Source organism: Alosa pseudoharengus, unplaced genomic scaffold (assembly GCF_046254945.1).
Source record: "Alosa pseudoharengus isolate Yale_2024_CS ecotype anadromous, Long Island Sound unplaced genomic scaffold, YU_APseudo_1.1 YU_APseudo_1.1_scf_8, whole genome shotgun sequence".
NCBI classification, from domain to species: Eukaryota; Metazoa; Chordata; class Actinopteri; order Clupeiformes; family Clupeidae; genus Alosa; species Alosa pseudoharengus.
The window spans coordinates 3,271,387-3,291,753 of NW_027468870.1; the positions used below are offsets into that span (position 1 = coordinate 3,271,387).

General features: G+C 45.4%; 3 protein-coding genes across 4 annotated transcripts in view; 2 read left to right on the forward strand and 1 right to left on the reverse strand.

Moving 5' to 3' along the window:
• Positions 1-4,571, forward strand: part of LOC143111348 (serine/threonine-protein phosphatase 2A 56 kDa regulatory subunit beta isoform-like) — a 43,165-nt gene extending 38,594 nt beyond the window's left edge. The window contains exons 12-14 of the mRNA XM_076273571.1: positions 1,135-1,262; positions 2,093-2,194; positions 4,254-4,571. Coding sequence (XP_076129686.1) covers positions 1,135-1,262; positions 2,093-2,194; positions 4,254-4,458 — 435 coding nt within the window. The 3' untranslated portion in view covers positions 4,459-4,571. The remainder of the gene's footprint in view (positions 1-1,134; positions 1,263-2,092; positions 2,195-4,253) is intronic.
• Positions 4,572-5,849: 1,278 nt separating this feature from the next.
• On the forward strand, positions 5,850-8,539 carry LOC143111793 (aldo-keto reductase Mvan_2161). Its single transcript, XM_076274052.1, has 3 exons — positions 5,850-5,923; positions 6,790-7,461; positions 7,795-8,539. The coding sequence occupies exons 2-3, from the start codon at positions 6,820-6,822 to the stop codon at positions 8,017-8,019; spliced, it is 867 nt and encodes a 288-aa protein (XP_076130167.1). The 5' UTR covers positions 5,850-5,923; positions 6,790-6,819; the 3' UTR covers positions 8,020-8,539.
• Positions 8,533-13,430, reverse strand: bada (BCL2 associated agonist of cell death a). Of its 2 annotated transcripts, none has more exons than XM_076274054.1 (4): positions 13,049-13,430; positions 12,632-12,766; positions 11,857-12,083; positions 8,533-9,969 (listed from the first exon to the last, which is right to left on the reverse strand). In XM_076274054.1, the coding sequence occupies exons 2-4, from the start codon at positions 12,756-12,758 to the stop codon at positions 9,871-9,873; spliced, it is 453 nt and encodes a 150-aa protein (XP_076130169.1). In that variant the 5' UTR covers positions 12,759-12,766; positions 13,049-13,430; the 3' UTR covers positions 8,533-9,870. The 2 variants fall into 2 exon arrangements, with proteins under 2 accessions (XP_076130169.1, XP_076130168.1); XM_076274053.1 differs by having other exon boundaries at positions 11,830-12,083.
• Between the last annotated feature and the right edge of the window lie 6,937 nt (positions 13,431-20,367).

Below are 20,367 nucleotides of genomic sequence, written 5' to 3' on the forward strand. Positions count from 1 at the left end.
AAAATAACGAATTCAACTTCGCGCCGGTGAATAACGAACTTTACGCCATGCGCTGGTGACCCAAAATACAGCCCACAGTCTGCTATTCAAGTAGACTTCTTAAAGGTGCAGTCTGCTATTCCAATGCACTTCTTAAAGGTGCACTCTGCTATTCCAATGCACTTCTAAAGGGTGCAGTCTGCTATTCCAGTGGACTTCTTAAAGGTGCAGTCTGCTATTCCAATGCACTTAAAGGTGCATCGCAACATTTTTGAGAGTGATGAGAGAGAGGGGATACGAAGGACAGCAGAGGAATGCTATCTGAAGTCTGAAGCTTAAACAAAACCTGCGGCAGCAGTATATTAAGATACGTGAAGCCATAAGAAAAAGCAGCGCTTTTAGGTAAGAAGGTGACAACATTTCAATTACGCCTGTAAACAAACCAATCAAAGGCAGACGCAGCGCACGTAGGTGGTAACGACAGGACGCAGGGATGTCCTGCAAAGTTCTTAAGTGCGCGTGAAACCATTAACTAACTGGATCAAATGTATCCAATGTGACTAAACACGAACGTTGGTTCGGACCTTGGTCTGGACTTTCAGGTGTGAAAACGCCCTTAGCCTCAGGAGCACACAGGGGAGGAATGTGAGTTGATTGGCTGTTCAGGTCAAATATCACATTTTGCAGGAATCATGACTTGCCCCTTTAAAGGTGCCATGTGTAAGAATTGAGGTAAAAATATCCAAAAAATTAGCTACACGCATCAAAAGAATGAGAAGAAATAAGGGCGATGATGTCATAAAAAAATGACAAGGTATAGTGCTGCAGAGATATCAACCTGAATTAGCATGCTAAATTACTAGCCACAGCCCGACAGGTGTCATAATATCAGTTTCGGCCATGGGAGGCGGTATGCGGGCAACATAACCGCCAGCCAAACTGCAATAGACGTTTCTCGGTTGTTACTCTAGGGTAGACCAACTCACTTTCTGGAGGTATACTGCCCCCATCTTTGGAGTATGAATAGATTTTTTGGCGGACATTACACATGGCACCTTTAAGGCTTTCTATCATTCTCTCTTTTTGATTCACTGTCTTTCCCTGTCTTCCTTCCATTTTCACATCCCCCCCCCCCCCCTCGTCTGTCCCTGTCAGGTGGCAGAGAGAGCTCTGTACTTCTGGAACAATGAGTACATTCTGAGTCTGATTGAGGAGAACTGCCAGGTGATCCTCCCTCTGGTCTTCACCACCCTCTACAGAGTCTCCAAAGAGCACTGGAACCAGTCAGTAACCTCTCAACTTTGACCTTTGACCTCTTAACCCTATGAGCTCGCACATGTCCTGTGTGTCCTATTTGTGATGAAAAGAACAGTGGTTTTGTTAAGGCAGACTCAAAGAATGTAATAATAAAATAAAAAATCTAAAGAAATCCTCAACACATCTGAAGGTAAAGTGCATTCATTAGGAGAGCTCTTGGTCAGCCCCTGCTCTTCAATCATGTGTGTGTGTTTTGGATGCAGAATGATTGTGTCTCTGATCTCTCATGTGTGTTTGTTTTGGATGCAGGATGATTGTGTGTCTGATCTCTCATGTGTGTGTGTTTTGGATGCAGGATGATTGTGTCTCTGATCTCTCATGTGTGTTTGTTTTGGATGCAGGATGATTGTGTCTCGGATCTCTCATGTGTGTTTGTTTTGGATGCAGGATGATTGTGTCTCTGATCTCTCATGTGTGTGTGTTTTGGATGCAGGATGATTGTGTCTCTGATCTCTCATGTGTGTGTGTTTTGGATGCAGGATGATTGTCTCTGATCTCTCATGTGTGTGTGTTTTGGATGCAGGATGATTGTGTCTCTGATCTCTCATGTGTGTTTGTTTTGGATGCAGGATGATTGTGTCTCTGATCTCTCATGTGTGTGTGTTTTGGATGCAGGATGATTGTGTCTCTGATCTCTCATGTGTGTTTGTTTTGGATGCAGGATGATTGTGTCTCTGATCTCTCATATGTGTGTGTTTTGTTGCAGGATGATTGTGTCTCTGATCTCTCATGTGTGTGTGTTTTGTTGTAGGATGATTGTGTCTCTGATCTCTCATGTGTGTGTGTTTTGTTGCAGGATGATTGTGTCTCTGATCTACAACGTTCTGAAAACGTTCATGGAAATGAACAGCACCCTGTTTGATGACCTCACATCCTCGTACAAGCTAGAGAAACAGAAGTGAGTGTTTTGTGTGTGAAGTATCTGTGTTTTAGATTCATTGAAGTGTGTGCATGTACTTGTATGTTCATGTATGGTTGTGTGTGTGTGTGTGTGTGTATGTTCATGCATGGTTGTGTGTGTGTATGTGTGTGTGCATGTACTTGTATATTCATGTTCTGTTGTGTGTGTGTGTGTGTGTGTGTGTGTATGTGTGTATATATGTGTGTGTGTGTGTATGTGTGTGTATGTTCATGTATGGTTGTGTGTGTGTGTGTGTGTGTGTGTGTGTGTGTGTGTATGTTCATGTATGATTGTGTGTGTGTGTGTATGTTCATGTATGATTGTGTGTGTGTGTGTATGTTCTTGTATGGTTGTGTGTGTGTGTGTGTGTGTGTGTGTGTGTGTGGGTATGTTCATGTTCATGTATGATTGTGTGTGTGTGTGTGTGTGTGTGTGTGTGTTCATGTATGATTGTGTGTGTGTGTGTGTGTGTGTGTGTGTGTGTGTGTGTGTATGTGTATGTTCATGTATGGTTGTGTGTGTGTGTATGTGTGTATGTATGTGTGTATGCTCATGTATGATTGTGTGTGTGTGTATGTGTGTGTGTATGTTCTTGTATGGTTGTGTGTGTGTGTGTGTGTGTGTGTGGGTATGTTCATGTTCATGTATGATTGTGTGTGTGTGTGTGTGTGTGTGTGTGTGTGTTCATGTATGATTGTGTGTGTGTGTGTGTGTGTGTGTGTGTGTGTGTGTGTGTGTGTGTATGTGTATGTTCATGTATGGTTGTGTGTGTGTGTATGTGTGTATGTATGTGTGTATGCTCATGTATGATTGTGTGTGTGTGTATGTGTGTGTGTGTGTGTGTGTGTGTGTGTGTTCATGTATGATTGTGTGTGTGTGTGTGTGTGTGTGTGTGTGTGTGTGTGTGTGTGTGTGTGTGTGTGTGTGTGTGTGTTCATGTATGGCTGTGTGTGTGTGTATGTTAATGTATGGTTGTGTGTGTGTGTGTGTGTATGTTCATGTATGGTTGTGTGTGTGTGTGTGTGTGTGTGTGTGTGTGTATGTGTGTGTATGTTCATGTATGGTTGTGTGTGTGTGTGTGTGTGTGTGTGTGTATGTTCATATATGGTTGTGTGTGTGTGTGTGTGTGTGTGTGTGTGTGTGTGTTCATGTATGGTTGTGTGTGTGTGTGTGTGTGTGTGTGTGTGTATGTTCATGTATGGCTGTGTGTGTGTGTGTATGTTCATGTATGGTTGTGTCTGTGTGTGTGTGTGTGTGTGTGTGTTCATGTATGGTTGTGTCTGTGTGTGTGTGTGTATGTGTGTGTATGTTCATGTATGGTTGTGTGTGTGTGTGTGTGTGTGTGTGTGTGTGTGTTCATGTATGGTTGTGTGTGTGTGTGTGTGTGTGTGTGTTCATGTATGGTTGTGTGTGTGTGTGTGTGTGTGTATGTTCATGTATGGTTGTGTGTGTGTGTGTGTGTGTGTGTGTGTGTGTGTGTGTGTGTGTATATGTTCATGTATGGTTGTGTGTGTGTGTGTTTGTGTGTGTGTGTGTGTGTGTGTTTGTGTGTGTGTATATGTTCATGTATGGTTGTGTGTGTGTGTGCGTGTGTGTATGTGTGTGTGTGTGTGTGTGTGTATATGTTCATGTATGGTTGTGTGTGTGTGTGTGTGTGTGTGTGTGTGTGTGTGTGTGTGTGTATATGTGTGTATATGTTCATGTATGGGTGTGTGTGTGTGTGTGTGTGTGTGTGTGTGTGTGTGTGTGTGTGTGTGTGTGTATATGTTCATGTATGGTTGTGTGTGTGTGTGTGTGTGTGTGTGTGTGTGTGTGTGTGTGTATATGTTCATGTATGGTTGTGTGTGTGTGTGTGTGTGTGTGTGTGTGTGTGTGTGTGTATATGTTCATGTATGGTTGTGTGTGTGTGTGTGTGTGTGTGTGTGTGTGTGTGTGTGTGTGTGTGTGTGTGTATATGTTCATGTATGGTTGTGTGTGTGTGTGTGTGTGTGTGTGTGTGTGTGTGTATATGTTCATGTATGGTTGTGTGTGTGTGTGTGTGTGTGTGTGTGTGTAGGGAACAGCGACGTGAGCGTGAGCGACAGGAGCTGTGGCGGCGTCTGGAACAGGAGAGTGACCGCAGAGAGCAGCTGATGCAGGAGGCCAGTCTCAACCGCAAGAACCTGCAGGAGCACCACACAAACGCACACACACACGCACACACACACGCGCACTCCCACACACACACTCCACGTGATCCCAGCACCACCAACGCCTCCTAGAGCACTCACACCAGACACACACGCACCGGGGCAAACTCAGAGCCCAACTGCCTCTGGCTCAATGCCGGCCCGGGTCTGGCCTGGATCTGGCACTGATGGGGTGGGGGGGGGGGGGGGGTAAGATATAAAAAAACAAAAAAATAAACAAAGACACAAAAAAAAAGATGCCCAGTGACACTCACCCATCACAAAAGCTCTGATTCAAAACACATACACACACACACACACACACACACACACACACACACAGACACAGACACACACACACACACCACACCAAGTTGAACTGGCTACATGTAATTGCTCTTTGACTATCCCGCTCGGCCCGTGAGAGATGAGTTCTCAGAGGAGTAGAACAGTGATGGTAACCATGGTGATGATGATGGTAACGATAGTAATCCTGATGTATATGAAAACATTTATGGTGCATTAACAAAACCTTCCCTGTAATTTAATATTTTGTCATTGATATTATTATTGGTTCAAATAGATATGTAAGTAAGAATATATCAGCCACAGATCCGCTGAAATGAAGAGTGGGTGAGGGTTATTTTAGCAATACGGGTCATGACTTCATTTGTATGTGCAGTGGATGTAACTCTCCAGTCTTCTGAAGTAAAGGACTCCTCTCTGCTCTCTCCCTGCCTGTGTCTTTGATGTCTATATCTAAGTAGCCTATAGAGAAATCATCTTTAAGCTTTTTAAAAACCAAGCTACAAAGTGCTGTGCAAAGGCAGCAAAATACTTAGTAAAAGACTTAAAATAACACAAAACAATTAGATGTGTAAAACAATAGAATGTAAAACAGTTATGTGCATAAAATCATATATACTGTATAAATATTTTTTTATGAGATTGTCAAACTTAAACAAAACTAGGATAGGCTTATAAAGACTTGTTAGGCTACCTTAATTTCCTTTAAAAGACATCTTGAAAGCTGTCATACTGTAGCCTTATCAATAGGCCTACTGACAAAATGAGATCACATTTCCACACCATTTCTCGAGGTTAGAAGCATTGCATTGCATACTGTCACTTTTAAGACAAAAAGAAAAGAAAAACACATACAATCAAAATAAATCTATGCTGCATGCTTTCTTTTTTCCACCATTAAATCACATCGTGAGGGCACCCATACTATTTCTGTGTCAGACTTGTCGACGCAGTGCCCTTTCAAACTCATTTCCACAAGGTACATGTGTGTTTAGGAATAGATTAGCCTAGTCTACCTAGGGTCCTAGGAAATGAGCCGCATTCATCATCCAGAGAGAATTTACTGCAGCAGCAAAAATACAGCAGCGTCGACTGAATATTACACTCCTTTGTGCAAGGCGGCGCTATGGCGGCTTCTAGCGGTGAAACACCACCAAAACCTTTTTCGAGCCCACCACGTGAGAGCTGTCATTTGAAGACGTAGTCACGTCGACTCAGCGGGAATATTGAAAATTTGGATAGCCTCTTCACGGTACGTTTCCACCACAACTCAGCAAATGTAGCCTAATATGTAATATTGCGAGTATGCAAAGATAGATCTTTCTTAAATATCTTGCAACAGGATGGATGGAAGCGTGATTATGATGTGATGCAGATGCACGAGCTTGATTAGCAGCCTAGGTTATTCCTGTCCCTCGTGGACACATGAACTTGAATTTAGACAAAGTACTGTATTGCCTATTTGGTGGAGAAAACGGTCCAAGGCAGGTAGGTCTATTTCTGACACCAGAAAAATGAGAAAGTAATGGAACAGACATAACAAAAATGCTCATTTTGAGAACTAGATTTTGCATTTTGTTGTCCAGTGTGTATTAAAGAGTGTTTTTGAATTGGCAACAAGTTGTAGTGTTTGAAGGCAAGATTTGCTTTTGCTGCATGTTTTAAGTGTTTTGAGAGAGTAACAGCCTTTTTACAAGCAAAATGTGTCCTTTTGTCCAGAGTGCTTTTGTTCAGACACGGGTGTTAACTGTTTTGAGAACGTGATGTCAGAGTTGACACAGGGATCAAAACGATCGAGAAAAACTAACAATACACATGGGAACACATGCGAAAGCCTACAAATCTCCTATATTACATTTTGATTTATGCACCTTAGGCTTAAAATACAGCTTTCATAGTTTAGACTTGAATTTCCCCTTGGGGATCAATAAAGTATCTATCTATCTATCTAGACCCTATATGCAAAAACATAATAATGCAATATAGTTGAAATCCTTATCATGGGAAAGATTAACACGATCTACAGTACAATAGACGAAGCCATAAAACACAGCTACACAGCCCGCGACTTGAGATTTTTGAGACGCATAAGATTATTTGTTTCTCCTGTTTTGTTAGATTGCCGAAGGCTCTTTGTTGCTGGTCACCATGCCCACCCTGCAGGACTGTGTCCAGCTGAACTGTGGCGTCCAGATGCCCCTCCTGGGCCTGGGGACGTACAAGCTCCACGGAGACGAGCTGCGCCGGTCAGTGGACGCGGCGCTGGCCGCAGGGTACCGCGCCTTCGACACGGCCGCCGTCTACGGCAACGAGGCCGACCTGGGCCGAGCGCTGAGAGAGATCCTGCCGCGGCACGGGCTCACGAGGGCCGACGTGTTCGTCACCAGCAAACTGGACCCGGCGGACCACGGCCCCCGCGCGCTCGACGGCTGCCAGCGCAGCGTGGACCGGCTGGACTGCGGCTCCGTTGACCTCTTCCTCCTGCACTGGCCCGGCACCGAGGGCTTGGACGCAGGAGACACGCGGAACGCCGCCGACCGCGCGCAAAGCTGGACCGTCCTGGAGGACCTCCACCGCAGCGGAACATTCCGGGCGATCGGCGTGTCCAACTACACCCCGGCGCACCTCCGCCAGCTCCTGGGCAGCTGCCGCGTGCCGCCCGCCGTGCTGCAGGTCGAGCTCCACCCGGGGCTGTGCCAGGCGGAGCTCCTGAGGGCGTGTGGCGAGGCGGGCGTGCACGTCCAGGCCTACTCGTCCCTGGGGAAGGGCGCTCTGCTGCAGGAGCCTGAGGTCAAATCAAATCAAATCAAATGTTTATTTGTCAGTCACATACATTATACAGGTAGCCTATAAATGCAGTGAAATGCATGTTCCACTGACTCCAAGACTGTGCAAAGATAGATAGATAGATAGATATTGATCCCCAGGGGATATTCAAGAATATATGTATAAAAAAGGATATATATATTCAAGGATATATGTATAAAAAAGGAAGAAGAATAAAGAAAGTGCAAAGTGTTTAGGCTACTGTATGCTGGTGCTCCTGCTACAATCCTCATTTAGAATCCTGAGAGCCTGGAGGTAAAAACGTTTCCGCGTTCTCTCTCCGTGTTGGTCTTTCAGGTGCGGGCGGTGGCGAGCTCGTGCGGACGCACACCTGCCCAGGTGCTGCTCCGGTGGGCGATGCAGCAGGGCGTGGCTGTGTTGCCACGGTCGCGGGAGCCTCAGCGTGTGCAGGAGAACGCACGCGTGTTCGACTTTGAGCTGAGCCTACAGGACATGCAGCGCCTCAGACGCCTGGACTGTGGCAGGAGGTTCTGCAAGAGAGACCCGTCTTGTGTGGCCTAGAACCTCATGGTACCCCCTCACGTCAGAACCTCATGGTACCCCCTCACGTCAGAACCTCATGGTAGCCCCTCACGTCAGAACCTCATGGTACCCCCTCACATCAGAACCTCATGGTAGCCCCTCACGTCAGAACAGGTACAAATCCAGCCAGGTACCTGCTTTGGAACCTCATGGTACCCCCTCATGTCAGAACAGGTACCTGCTTTGGAATGGATGCGATCATGAGACCAGATCAGCTGTTCTCTCATTTCTAATTGCTTCTGTCCATCATTGTACTGCTGTCAGTCAAAAGCATTGGACATGATCTGGGTCATATGGACGTTAGCATTTCTATGGCTCTGGACACGATCTGGTTCATTTAGACTTAAACATTTCCATGGTAACCAAGTACTTCGGAGCTTCCTGTTCAAATTCCTGTTCTGAATAAGTTCCACGTTTACCAGAAAGTTCCAGTTTCTAGGTTGGATTTATAGGTGTGTATAAGTGAAACCTGGTAAGCAAGCACAATACAACTTCTGCAGTCCATGAAATTCATTTATTTTGACCAAATGGTATAAAAGAAATACAAATACAGATCAGTACTTACATAGAAAATAACAAAATGAGTAAAAACATAAAAATGAGTAAAAACATTTTGTATGAAATTACAAATGTCTATAAAGAGTGGTAAAAACCAGCATTTTAAATAGTTCAGGTACATTTCAAGTAGAACACCAGCAGTCTGGCTGATCACTGAGAGACTACCTCCAGAAGCCCTTTCCCACCTCAGGTGACTGTCTAATTTGGCAGTGGACTGTGGGCCAGACCTGGCCCTCATGTGGGCCACATCCCAGCCGGATCAGGGCCAGACCAGCCCACAGGCCTGTGCCGAGCAGGTGGCCTTGGTCAGCAGTGGTCTGGGAGGCACAGTCTGAGTGTGTTGTACTCAGCAGGCGAAGTGTGGCAGGCAAAGTGAAGGGGCTTCAGGTGACATCATCATTACATACTCAGGGGGGTCTACAGGTATCCTGTACAACAACAAAGTGTCCCACCAATATGCACACATGAAATGTTTACAACTTAAAACAAACAAACAGCAATAACATTAATGTATTTTTTGCCATAAATATTTAAATAATGGAAATGCACATAAACAAGTCATTCCAGTTGAGGTGCGCAGTCTTCCGCAAGTGGAGCGCATCAGGCAATCTGTACGCATTTAAAGCGGCATACACACATGCGCACAGGTAAAGTCCAACTACAGGTAGTTCACAATGGCAAAGGTGAGCAAACATAAATCCTGAGCCAGGTAAGGGCGACTACATCATTATCCTCTGAAGAATCAGTCCTCGTTATCAGTCCTGGTTGCGTCTCGCTTCTCGTCAGCAGTTATTTGGGTTGTGTCAGGAGATTATCTAACCTTTGATTGTACGCACACATTTTGTGATACATGTCTATAATTTATACTAGAAAAGGACATTGAACAAAATAACACTTATGGTAGAAATATTTTACACTATAAATTGTAAATATTGATAAATAATTTTTAAATATCTGTGAAATGCCATCTATTTTTGTATAAGAGAGATTGTCACTTTGGAGATTGTCAGATTAAACTAACAGTTATCGGTTTTGCAAAATACACTTATCCACCAATTATTGCAAGACATTAACGTTTCCCTCTAGTCTTCAGACTCCCAGCTCCAAGCCTCCCAGGAGGTGTGTGTGTGTGTGTGTGTGTGTGTTGTACACAGGTAAGAAAAGGCATCGTGGCCGGAGTCTGGACAGCGCGTGTAGCTGGTTAGAGACGAGGAGACGATGAGATGGAGGGAGCAGCGGGAGGGTGATGGGAGGGGACGGCCAGTGGCCGCTTCAGTCCCTGCCCTCCTCCTCTCTCGGACTCCAGAGGAACGAGAACCACCCACGCAGGCCCTGCGGGGGGGCGACGGACATACCTGCCCGCTTCTGCTCCTGGACACAGAGAGAGAGAGAGAGAGACCAGACAGACAGAAAGAATGGAGATCTAATTGTGAGCTGGGGAGAGAGCATTCTCAGATCACAATAACAGAAGTGAAAAAGGAAGTGGTTGCAAGCTAACGCCCGTGCGGTTCTTGTGTTTAGAACACTCAGGACATTCTCACGGTTCCATGACCTGTGACTGTTCTAATCTCCTTCCTGTTTATCTCCAGCTGCCTGCTGCACAGACTCATCTGCCCACCGCTATTTGCTTCCCTCAACACGCCTCCACTGACACATCATCATGGCCTACAACACACACACACACACACACACACACACACACTTTCCCTCAACACGCCTCCACGGACACATCATCATGGCCTACAACACACACACACACACACACACACACTTTCCCTCAACACGCCTCCACTGACACATCGTCATGGCCTACAACACACACACACACACACACACACTTTCCCTCAACACGCCTCCACTGACACATCGTCATGGCCTACAACACACACACACACACACACACACACACACTTTCCCTCAACACGCCTCCACTGACACATCATCATGGCCTACAACACACACACACACACACACACACACACTTTCCCTCAACACGCCTCCACTGACACATCGTCATGGCCTACAACACACACACACACACACACACACACACACACACACACTTTCCCTCAACACGCCTCCACTGACACATCGTCATGGCCTACAACACACACACACACACACACACTTTCCCTCAACACGCCTCCACTGACACATCGTCATGGCCTACAACACACACACACACACACACACACACACTTTCCCTCAACACGCCTCCACTGACACATAGTCATGGCCTACAACACACACACACACACACACACTTTCCCTCAACACGCCTCCACGGACACATCGTCATGGCCTACAACACACACACACACACACACACACACACACACACACACTTTCCCTCAACACGCCTCCACTGACACATCGTCATGGCCTACAACACACACACACACACTTTCCCTCAACATGCCTCCACTGACACATCGTCATGGCCTACAACACACACACATTCACACACACCATGCTGTAAACCCTGACACTGTTCAGAACCCCATTGTGCACTCACACACACACATTCACCACACCACTATTATTCCAACTCACACACCTACCCACACACTTTCACATGTACACCAGCGTTGTTTCAGCTCATTCTGTTCACAGCATCTTGCCCTGTGGCTATTCTTCCACACACACACACAGGTATTTGTGGGCGTTTAAGGGCGTTTTGGGAGGTAACCAGGTATGCCATGTTTTTGAAGGTGCAAACAAACGCTGCATCGCCATGGAGATCACATAGTAAGGAACCAAAAACCCGATTGTTTGTATCTCTGAATGGGCGGTGACGTACGTATGTGACGCGAGTTTGTGTGAAAGAATATACAGTTATAAACAAGGCACCATTGTGTAAGCTCTCACTGTATTACCTAACCTCTGTTGTCCTCTCCTGACCAACACGCACACACACACACACACACACACACACACACACACTGCTCACCCCTCGGTCCAGCACACACACACACACTGCTCACCCCTCGGTCCAGCACACACACACACACACACACACACTGCTCACCCCTCGGTCCAGCACACACACACACACACACACACACTGCTCACCCCTCGGTCCAGCACACACACACACACACACTGCTCACCCCTCGGTCCAGCACACACACACACACACACCCTCACCCCTCGGTCCAGCACACACACACACACACACACACACACTGCTCACCCCTCGGTCCAGCACACACACACACACACACTGCTCACCCCTCGGTCCAGCACACACCCCCTCACCCCTCGGTCCAGCCAGGTGTCGAACTCGTCGCTCATCCTGCGGAGCTGGCGGCCGTAGTGCTTGGCGGCCCAGAGAGCGGCGGGCGCCGACTGGGACCTCCCACGGAACGGTGCGCCATCGCCCATCCCCTCCTCCGAGGACACGCCTCCGTCGGCGGCCTCGGACTCTTCGCAGCGGCTGATGGTGTACACCTGAGACTCGGAGTACAACCGCACGCGACCTCCGACTGCAGCGACAGCAAAGAACACACAGCAGGGTAAGGATTAGAAGTATATATACTCTTTTGATCCCGTGAGGGAAATTTGGTCTCTGCATTTATCCCAATCCGTGAATTAGTGAAACACACTCAGCACACAGTGAGGTGAAGCACACACTAATCCCGGCGCAGTGAGCTGCCTGCAACAATAGCGGCGCTCGGGGAGCAGTGAGGGGTTAGGTGCCTTGCTCAAGGGCACTTCAGCCGTGCCTACTGGTCTGGGTTCGAACCACAACCCTCCGGCTACAAGTCCGAAGCGCTAACCAGTAGGCCACGGCTTCCCTCAGAAGACAGCCAGGACACAGGAGTTTATGGACAACTTCAAGTGATGAATGATGCATCACACTTAGGCTGGTGTTGTTTAACCTACTGCGCCTCTGGGGTTATTGGGGCCAAGCAGGGCAACTGCAGGGCAACTGCATAGGCACCTAAAGTGTTTCTCTATTGCTTTTATTCTGTATGATTTGCATATATCAATACAGAGCTGCACACGAGGTTACAGTATCTGATCATCTCACCTGATTTTATGGTTTTTGGTTCACTGTCTTGAGGGAAATTCAGATCTGTTTCTTTCTCGGTCTCTGCAGGAAGCGCTCTCTCATCCAGATTTGCCGGGTCGATGCTGGAACCGGTGTTATTTTCCATGGTGAAACCTTGCAGGGTCAGGTCAGATGATTGAACAGACAAAAAAAACCATGATGCTGATCCTTTGCATAATAACAGGAAGTTTGAAACGGTCACGTTACTATCGCCTTACAAACTAAATAACATATGTATAGAACATGTAAATGCAAATTTGAACAAGACATTTAAACAAAAATAAGTAACGTTGTGTTATGTTTAATTACGGACATTACATTCAAAAGCCATGCAGCCGCTAGTCAATAAAGGCTAGCTTCGTATTGGCTATCGCTAGTTCGCTTCATCCAACATACCTCTTGTGTCCGGATAAAATCCTGGACAATGGACTGAAGGTGTCGAAACCTCAGGTTGTTGAGTCAGCGTTGTTCAACTTCCCTTCTTCTTGTCTACCTTAAATTATCGAGGGTCAAGATCGATATTGATTGCCTCATGGTAATTGACACACCCCGCAATCAACAACAATAGTAGCGACGATAGCTAATTGCTTTAATTCTAATTTTGGATTAAATAAACCCACTAGCCACTCATAATTGCGTCCTGAGTTGGTCCTGGCAAGAAACATCGACTTTAAATGATTGTCTTCGCAATAAAATCGATTATTAGTGCTTATTCGCACAATCAAATGTCCTGGCACCTCGAGCTACCGCGAATATGAGCTCATGTCAGCCTTGGTATTGTTGTTGTCTAGCGTTGCTCAGTACATCGACAACACCGTTGCACCTTCTTAGCCAATCAGGTGAGAAAGTGGCCGCGCTGGCAGCCAATAAGCGTGTCCGATTGGCCTGTTTTCAGCCGCTCTCTCATCTCAACGTCACTGTTGCGATAGGGTTCTCGAGCCCATGCGGTCTCGTGACTTGTTTACTCTGGCTCAGGCGCGCGCCAAAGCCTATCTATGAAAGTGCGCGTGGAGGGCACCATTTTCCCACATAGCGTGAGAACATTTTGGGGTTTAGATACTTAGCATTCTACACGCTCTGAAAATAAAAAAAAAATTTTTCTCCTGCTGTGTATAGCCAGCAATGGTGCGTTATTTTTCTGCAAGAGCCATAGAAAATGACGATGCTGTAGGCTAAACGAATTAATGTATTTTAACTCTATTTTTTGCTTCATTATAGAGAATTAGTCGTAGTCTTCTGACCAATTTAATCCATTACAGGAATTACTAAATCGTTTTACCCTTGAAGCATTGCAGGTCGAGGTAATGTCGAGGAATTATTATAGAGTGCATGTCTTTTAATTTCCCGTAGGTGGCGATCAACACCTACTAACATTCATCGTAGCCTAAGCATAAATGCGTGTTTAAATGTTTTGGGGTGTCAGTCAGAATTGTATGGTGGTATGAAGATGCGTCGATTTTGAATCAATACATTTATGCTCAGTTATATTTTGGATATATTACTCTTATTGAGTATGCCTTAAATTAAATTAAATTAATTAATTAAATTAATTGACCAAATTCTTAGCCTACCCAAACACTCATTTTGAAGTCTGTCTACTAGAATGTTCCTCCTAATGAACAGAAATCATTTCTAATTTCATCTTTAACCTGATAGGCTACTAAGGCTGCAAACATGAGTGTGCAGCGAGCATGAAATAACTACTGTAGGAGACCTGAGAAAGCAATTGGTTTGGATGAGACCCAGACTTGTCTCCTAGTGTAGAGTCTACAGCAGCCAATAACTGGCCAGAAACTACAGAGAAAATAACTGCCCCCTGGAGTGGGCTTCAGATCGCTGGGTAGGAAGAGAGAGATGGAGAGAGAGGTTATCGACAGGGTGTTTTGCAGATGTGGCAACTCTTGTCCTTGAAGACTCTTTTTTTCCCACTTGCACAATGAGAAGGCCTGCTGCTTATTGAACCTCTTAATTGGGCCTTAAATTAAGTCAGCTGTTTTTCTTGCGTTCCAGCACATAAGTCCTGATTCCAAGGGCTCCCCCCGCAGTTCTACGGCTTCTTCGGGTCCTGACTGGTGATCGTTTTTTATGTTTGTTATGACCCTTGAGCGACCGATTGTCCATGATGTCTTGCTGACAGGCGTTAGCAGCCTGTGGCCAGGCCTTTGATCAAGGATCCTTTCATGAAGTACTGACATGCTCGTTAGCATTCTAAGATGATCGCAGATAACTGCAGGAAGCATCCGCTCCTGTTCTGGCCCAGTGCTGCGCCAGAGCACATCTAGACTCGTGTCTAAGTCCGTTTGTTGTATTCTGTAGGTGGTTGAGAGCCCCCTGCAGACTGTAGTCAGCATGTTGGATTGACGGCCATAGCAGACTGTTGTCAGCATGTTGTTGGATTGATGGCCATAGCAGGCTGTTGTCAGCATGTTGTTGGTTTGATTGACAGGCATAGCTGCGGTCTCTGCTCCGGATGCCTCAGCAGGGCACTGAAGCGGGGTGAGTCATGATTTGGGTTTATCATCCAGGCTCACTCCTGGCTCTGAGTCTGGACTTCATCATTCGTTTGAATACAAACACACAGCACTATGCCCGGGGTCATGCCTATGTTTCCTGCTCGGGGTTAGGGTTTTAAAACAGGGTCCTACGTTCCCCGGTCCCATACAAAGCGGGGAACATAGGACCCAGGGAACATAGGTACTGTACGCTCCCCTATGCCCCCTGTGTCCAGGGTTCAGTACCCCGATCACTGGTCAGTTGTAAGTAATGAAGGTGCTATAGGGTGTACTACTCATATACTGTATATATATATATATATATAGGTGTATATATATCTATGGTACTACTAGTGATGAGAAAGCAACTCATTCAATGAAACAAATAGTTTCACATACAGATCTGATCGATCACATCTGCACCATGAAACAAATAGTTTCAAATAGAGACCCGATCGATCACATCTGCACCATGAACAGTAATGACTTATTGAAGGATCGTTCCTGCAAACAGCATCATGTAAAAAATCACGTCGTAATTTCATGTTGCTGTCAGTACACACACACACACACACACACACACACACACATGCATGCACATACACACACACACGCACCTACCTGCCAGTGCTACTTTGTGGCCTGCAGCCATAAACGCAACCATAAAAAAGCAAATTCAGCACATTCAGACTTCCTGCAGTATCTTTAATGAGACTGCTTAAGCTATCGAATTTCTGTTAAGATATTAAAACGGAGTTGAGGGTGTGCATGTTTTAAAGATAATAAAAATGTGACCACACCCATATGTCCAGCATACACACCTAAACCCAACACCTCAAGAGAACTCAAGAGCCTAATCAAATCCACAAACAGGAAGCATCAGTTAACACAAAGCCATTTTTAACCTGCTCCAATACCCTACAGGATGGTCCAGCACAGTACCAGTGCAGTGTATCGTCCAGTACAGCAGTGGTTCTTAAACTTTTTGTCTGGCGACCCCACAAAAAACTTGGGCCTCGTGACCCCCTTCTCTCTAATCGGCGGAATTTGGTTTCGAAATGTTGCGAGATGGGCATCGTAAGGAAATGCAGAAAATGTCTTCTCTCATAGGTAGGCTGTGTAAACATCAAAGGCATTATGTTAATGCCAGCCTTTGACTAAAAAGCTTTAAAAAAATGTCTTTAATCCAGACTGCAAATCATTTCGCGACCCCTCCAGAACGTTTGGCGGCCCCCCTGGGGTTTCTCTGCAGAGCTCCCTCTACAGCCTCGGAGTATATGATTTACGACACTCCTCAACCTCTACAGCCTCGGAGTATATGATTTACGACACTCCTCAACCTCTACAGCCTCGGAGTATATGATTTACGACACTCCTCAACCTCTACAGTCTCATAGTATATGATTTACGACACTCCTCAACCTCTACAGCCTCATAGTGTATGATTTACGACACTCCTCAATCGGTCAGTCTGCGGTTTCCTCTTCCCTGTTCCTCTGACAACGGTTTACTCGCTTTCTGCTTCTATTCGCCGGCTCTGTCATGACGAACGTCTGAGAAACTCCATCACTACCTTGTTCTAGCCGGTGCCTGGCGTGTATGTGTGCAAATGCAGTAAAGCAATTTGTTACACTCATTACTTCTTGACACTGAGGCCGTCGGCCCGCCGGCCCACAGTTGCAAGGGTGTTTTTTCCGCTCACAGGCGCTAGGGGGAAGCAAGACGGCAACCATTCAACCCCAAAAAAGTAATATAACCATTCCAATGACTCCGAAGCTGTTAAGTTAAGGTAAATTAAGCTAAAAAACCTGCATAGTTCCCCTCGTTCGGACATGACTCCTCTCGCCTGTTTCAGACATTCGCCTCTAGATGGTGCTATAGTTCCATTAAGATTGTTGCTTTTCATCTTCCACCCTTTCGCCCCAAAACAGCATACCCTGAGCTAACCCCTAAAGACGCTCACATTGATGGACATCACTGGACATTAACCCCTACCACAGCTGGCACTGTCCCCCACTCTTGCCCAGTTATTGCCAGCATGCTGCACTCGCGCTGCACCTTGGACCAATCCAGAGCAGAGTGGAGCTGAATCCTGCCGGACTCCTCGGAAGCGCCCAGCAGGACACTTGTATAAACACGCGTCACTTTTAAGATGTGATGTCCAATGTTATGGACTTGTCATTGTCTAGTGTGTGCATTGGGAGTTGAATTTTGGATGGGGGTAGGTGGTGTGGGGTTGAGCGCTCACTCAAGTCGTCCCCTTTGTTCTCTGTGCATAACGAGGAGACAGAGCGGTAAGCCCCCATGCACTCCGCTCCAAATGACTTGGTTGGGCACCAAGCTGCAGTAATCAAGCACCGTGCCAGCTGAGTGTCTCCCAGAGGTTATCAGGCCTCCTCTTTCCTTCACCAGGTTATCAGGCCTCCTCTTTCCTTCTCCCCCAGGTTATCACACCTCTTTCCTTCTCCCAGAGGTTATCAGTTCTCCTCTTTCCTTCTCCCCCAGGTTATCACACCTCTTTCCTTCTCCCAGAGGTTATCAGGCCTCCTCTTTCCTTCTCCCCCAGGTTATCACACCTCCTCTTTCCTTCTCTTGTCTTCTCTTCTCTTCTGAGCACTGGTGTGTTGAGCTCTCCAGTTAAGCCCTGTATAAGCCTCCTGAGACTCTGGGGCCAGTAGTGGGGCGTTATACGCCTTATAAGTGCCATGTGCTCCACTAATGTGTTTATATTCAATAGTGTGGCGTTATACGCCTTATAAGTGCCATGTGCTCCACTAATGTGTTTGTATGCTACCCCTATGTGTTTATGTTCAATAGTGTGGCGTTATACGCCTTATAAGTGCCATGTGCTCCACTAATGTGTTTGTATGCTACCCCTATGTGTTTATGTTCAATAGTGGGGCGTTATACGCCTTATAAGTGCCATGTGCTCCACTAATGTGTTTGTATGCTACCCCTATGTGTTTATGTTCAATAGTGGGGCGTTATACGCCTTATAAGTGCCATGTGCTCCACTAATGTGTTTGTATGCTACCCTATGTGTTTATGTTCAATAGTGGGGCATTATACGCCTTATAAGTGCCATGTGCTCCACTAATGTGTTTATATTCAATAGTGTGGCGTTATACGCCTTATAAGTGCCATGTGCTCCACTAATGTGTTTGTATGCTACCCCTATGTGTTTATGTTCAATAGTGGGGCGTTATACGCCTTATAAGGGCCATGTGCTCCACTAATGTGTTTGTATGCTACCCTATGTGTTTATGTTCAATAGTGGGGCGTTATACGCCTTATAAGTGCCATGTGCTCCACTAATGTGTTTGTATGCTACCCTATGTGTTTATGTTGAATGCATGCAAACATTTGAATTAAGGGCCTGTTAAAAGGCGTCATGATGACACATTTAAAATTTAAATCTTATCTGTATCCTTTATTTAACCAGGGCAGTCACATTTTGAGACAGAATCTCTTTATCAAGGGAGCCCAGGCCAAGAGAAGCAACAGCTAAGGCATGCACCGAGTAAAGTCCGATGACAAGAGGAATACAAAACCCTATTTAAGGAGACGTTTAGCACTGGGAGACATAAATGGGTTTAAATGGGCTTATATTTATATGGCACTTATATCCAGTGTTGGGAGTAATGCGTTACAAAAGTAATGTAATTACTGTAATATATTGCTGTTTGCGGTAACGCGGTAATGTAAGGCATTACAAAAAAAAAAAGGGTAATATTTACTCGGTACAAACTTCAGTAACGCGCGTTACAATGCAGTTTAACCCAAAATTAAGCGCTTGTTTTGTTTTGATACATATTCGCAAACACCACGCGAGAACAACAGAGGAGAAAAAATCCGCGCAAAATAGTAGAACGTTATCTCCTGATACTGGTTGAACATGACTGTGGCTGCAGCAGACTCGCAGGCGGACTCTATTTGCAGGATGGACATAAGCCTACGCTCATTATTCTCAGCTTGTCAGAGACAAGGCTATGAAGAACATAATAGTTAGTGCACTTTGTGTGCGAAACCGAAAGATCTCTCAGCTCGCGAAATAGCACAAGTAAATTAATGAAGCATCTAAAGTAGTGCCACGCTAATCTTTTTAATTCTTGATAAAACACAAACTATGGTGTTGTGCATGTCAGCTTTGTGCTGTGAACTTGAATTGAAGAGAATAAAGGGATAGAAATGCAGAAAAAGATTGTGTAGCCTGGCAGTGCCACCGCTCCCACCACGCGCATCACGCACTTTGCGTTGGGCACCAAAGGACAGAGGGGGCACCCAAATGTAACCAATGAATAGTAGCTTTACTGCAAACTGCGTTTCACTCTTCATCAATAACGTTTACAATGTCAAAATGCACTAACACGATGTTACATGCAAGTTTGATAGGCTACCTTTTGGGTTCTCTCAATCACCACGTAGTACTAGAATTGGTGGGTCTTCAATCATTCGTTTTCCAAGCATTTAGGCTACATGAAGCACATGATATGCTGAGTCGACTGAAACGCATTCCATTCAGATAGCTAGGTGGATACCAGGCTCATTCACTTGTATTCGCAAAACGAAATGTGAAGCAACATGTCATTGCATACTTCCATTTCCAAAGCAATGAAGGTTGCTTAAAACAACTTAACATTGTGCATATTATTGTTAATATTGTGCTATCAATGTAACTCAAACAAATAAGGCCTGTAAACAAGAGCTGGCAAAAGGGCATTATGACAACGTAAAGATCAATGCTCTTAAAGTGACAGTGCACCATTTATAAGTAAAACAGCATTTCTTCAGAAATTAATGTTTAAAAATACACAGTAATGGTCTGTAAATAATAGGCCTTTTATTTTACTTTAGGTGTTTGAGTTATCATTTAAATGTCACTCACTCAAAGCCACTCACTTAGGGCACCGAAATGGCCAGCAGGCCACCATCTTGACATGTTTTTATTAAAGGAACCGTATGTAAAAAATGTATTTCAATTAATCATAAAATTGCCCTGATATGTCACTAGACATTAAGAAATCATGTTCATTTCAAATACTTATATCACTGACAACAGTAGTCTGGCCAGGATATTGTCATTTAAAAAGTGAAGTTGCAGCCCTCAACTGATGTTGATGTTGTCATGTTGTGTTTTGGCCTAATGCGCCACCCTCCACCTATCTACTAATCACAAAGTCAGTAGTGTTTCGTCATCCGGTTGCCAACTCTGCCAGTCAGAGG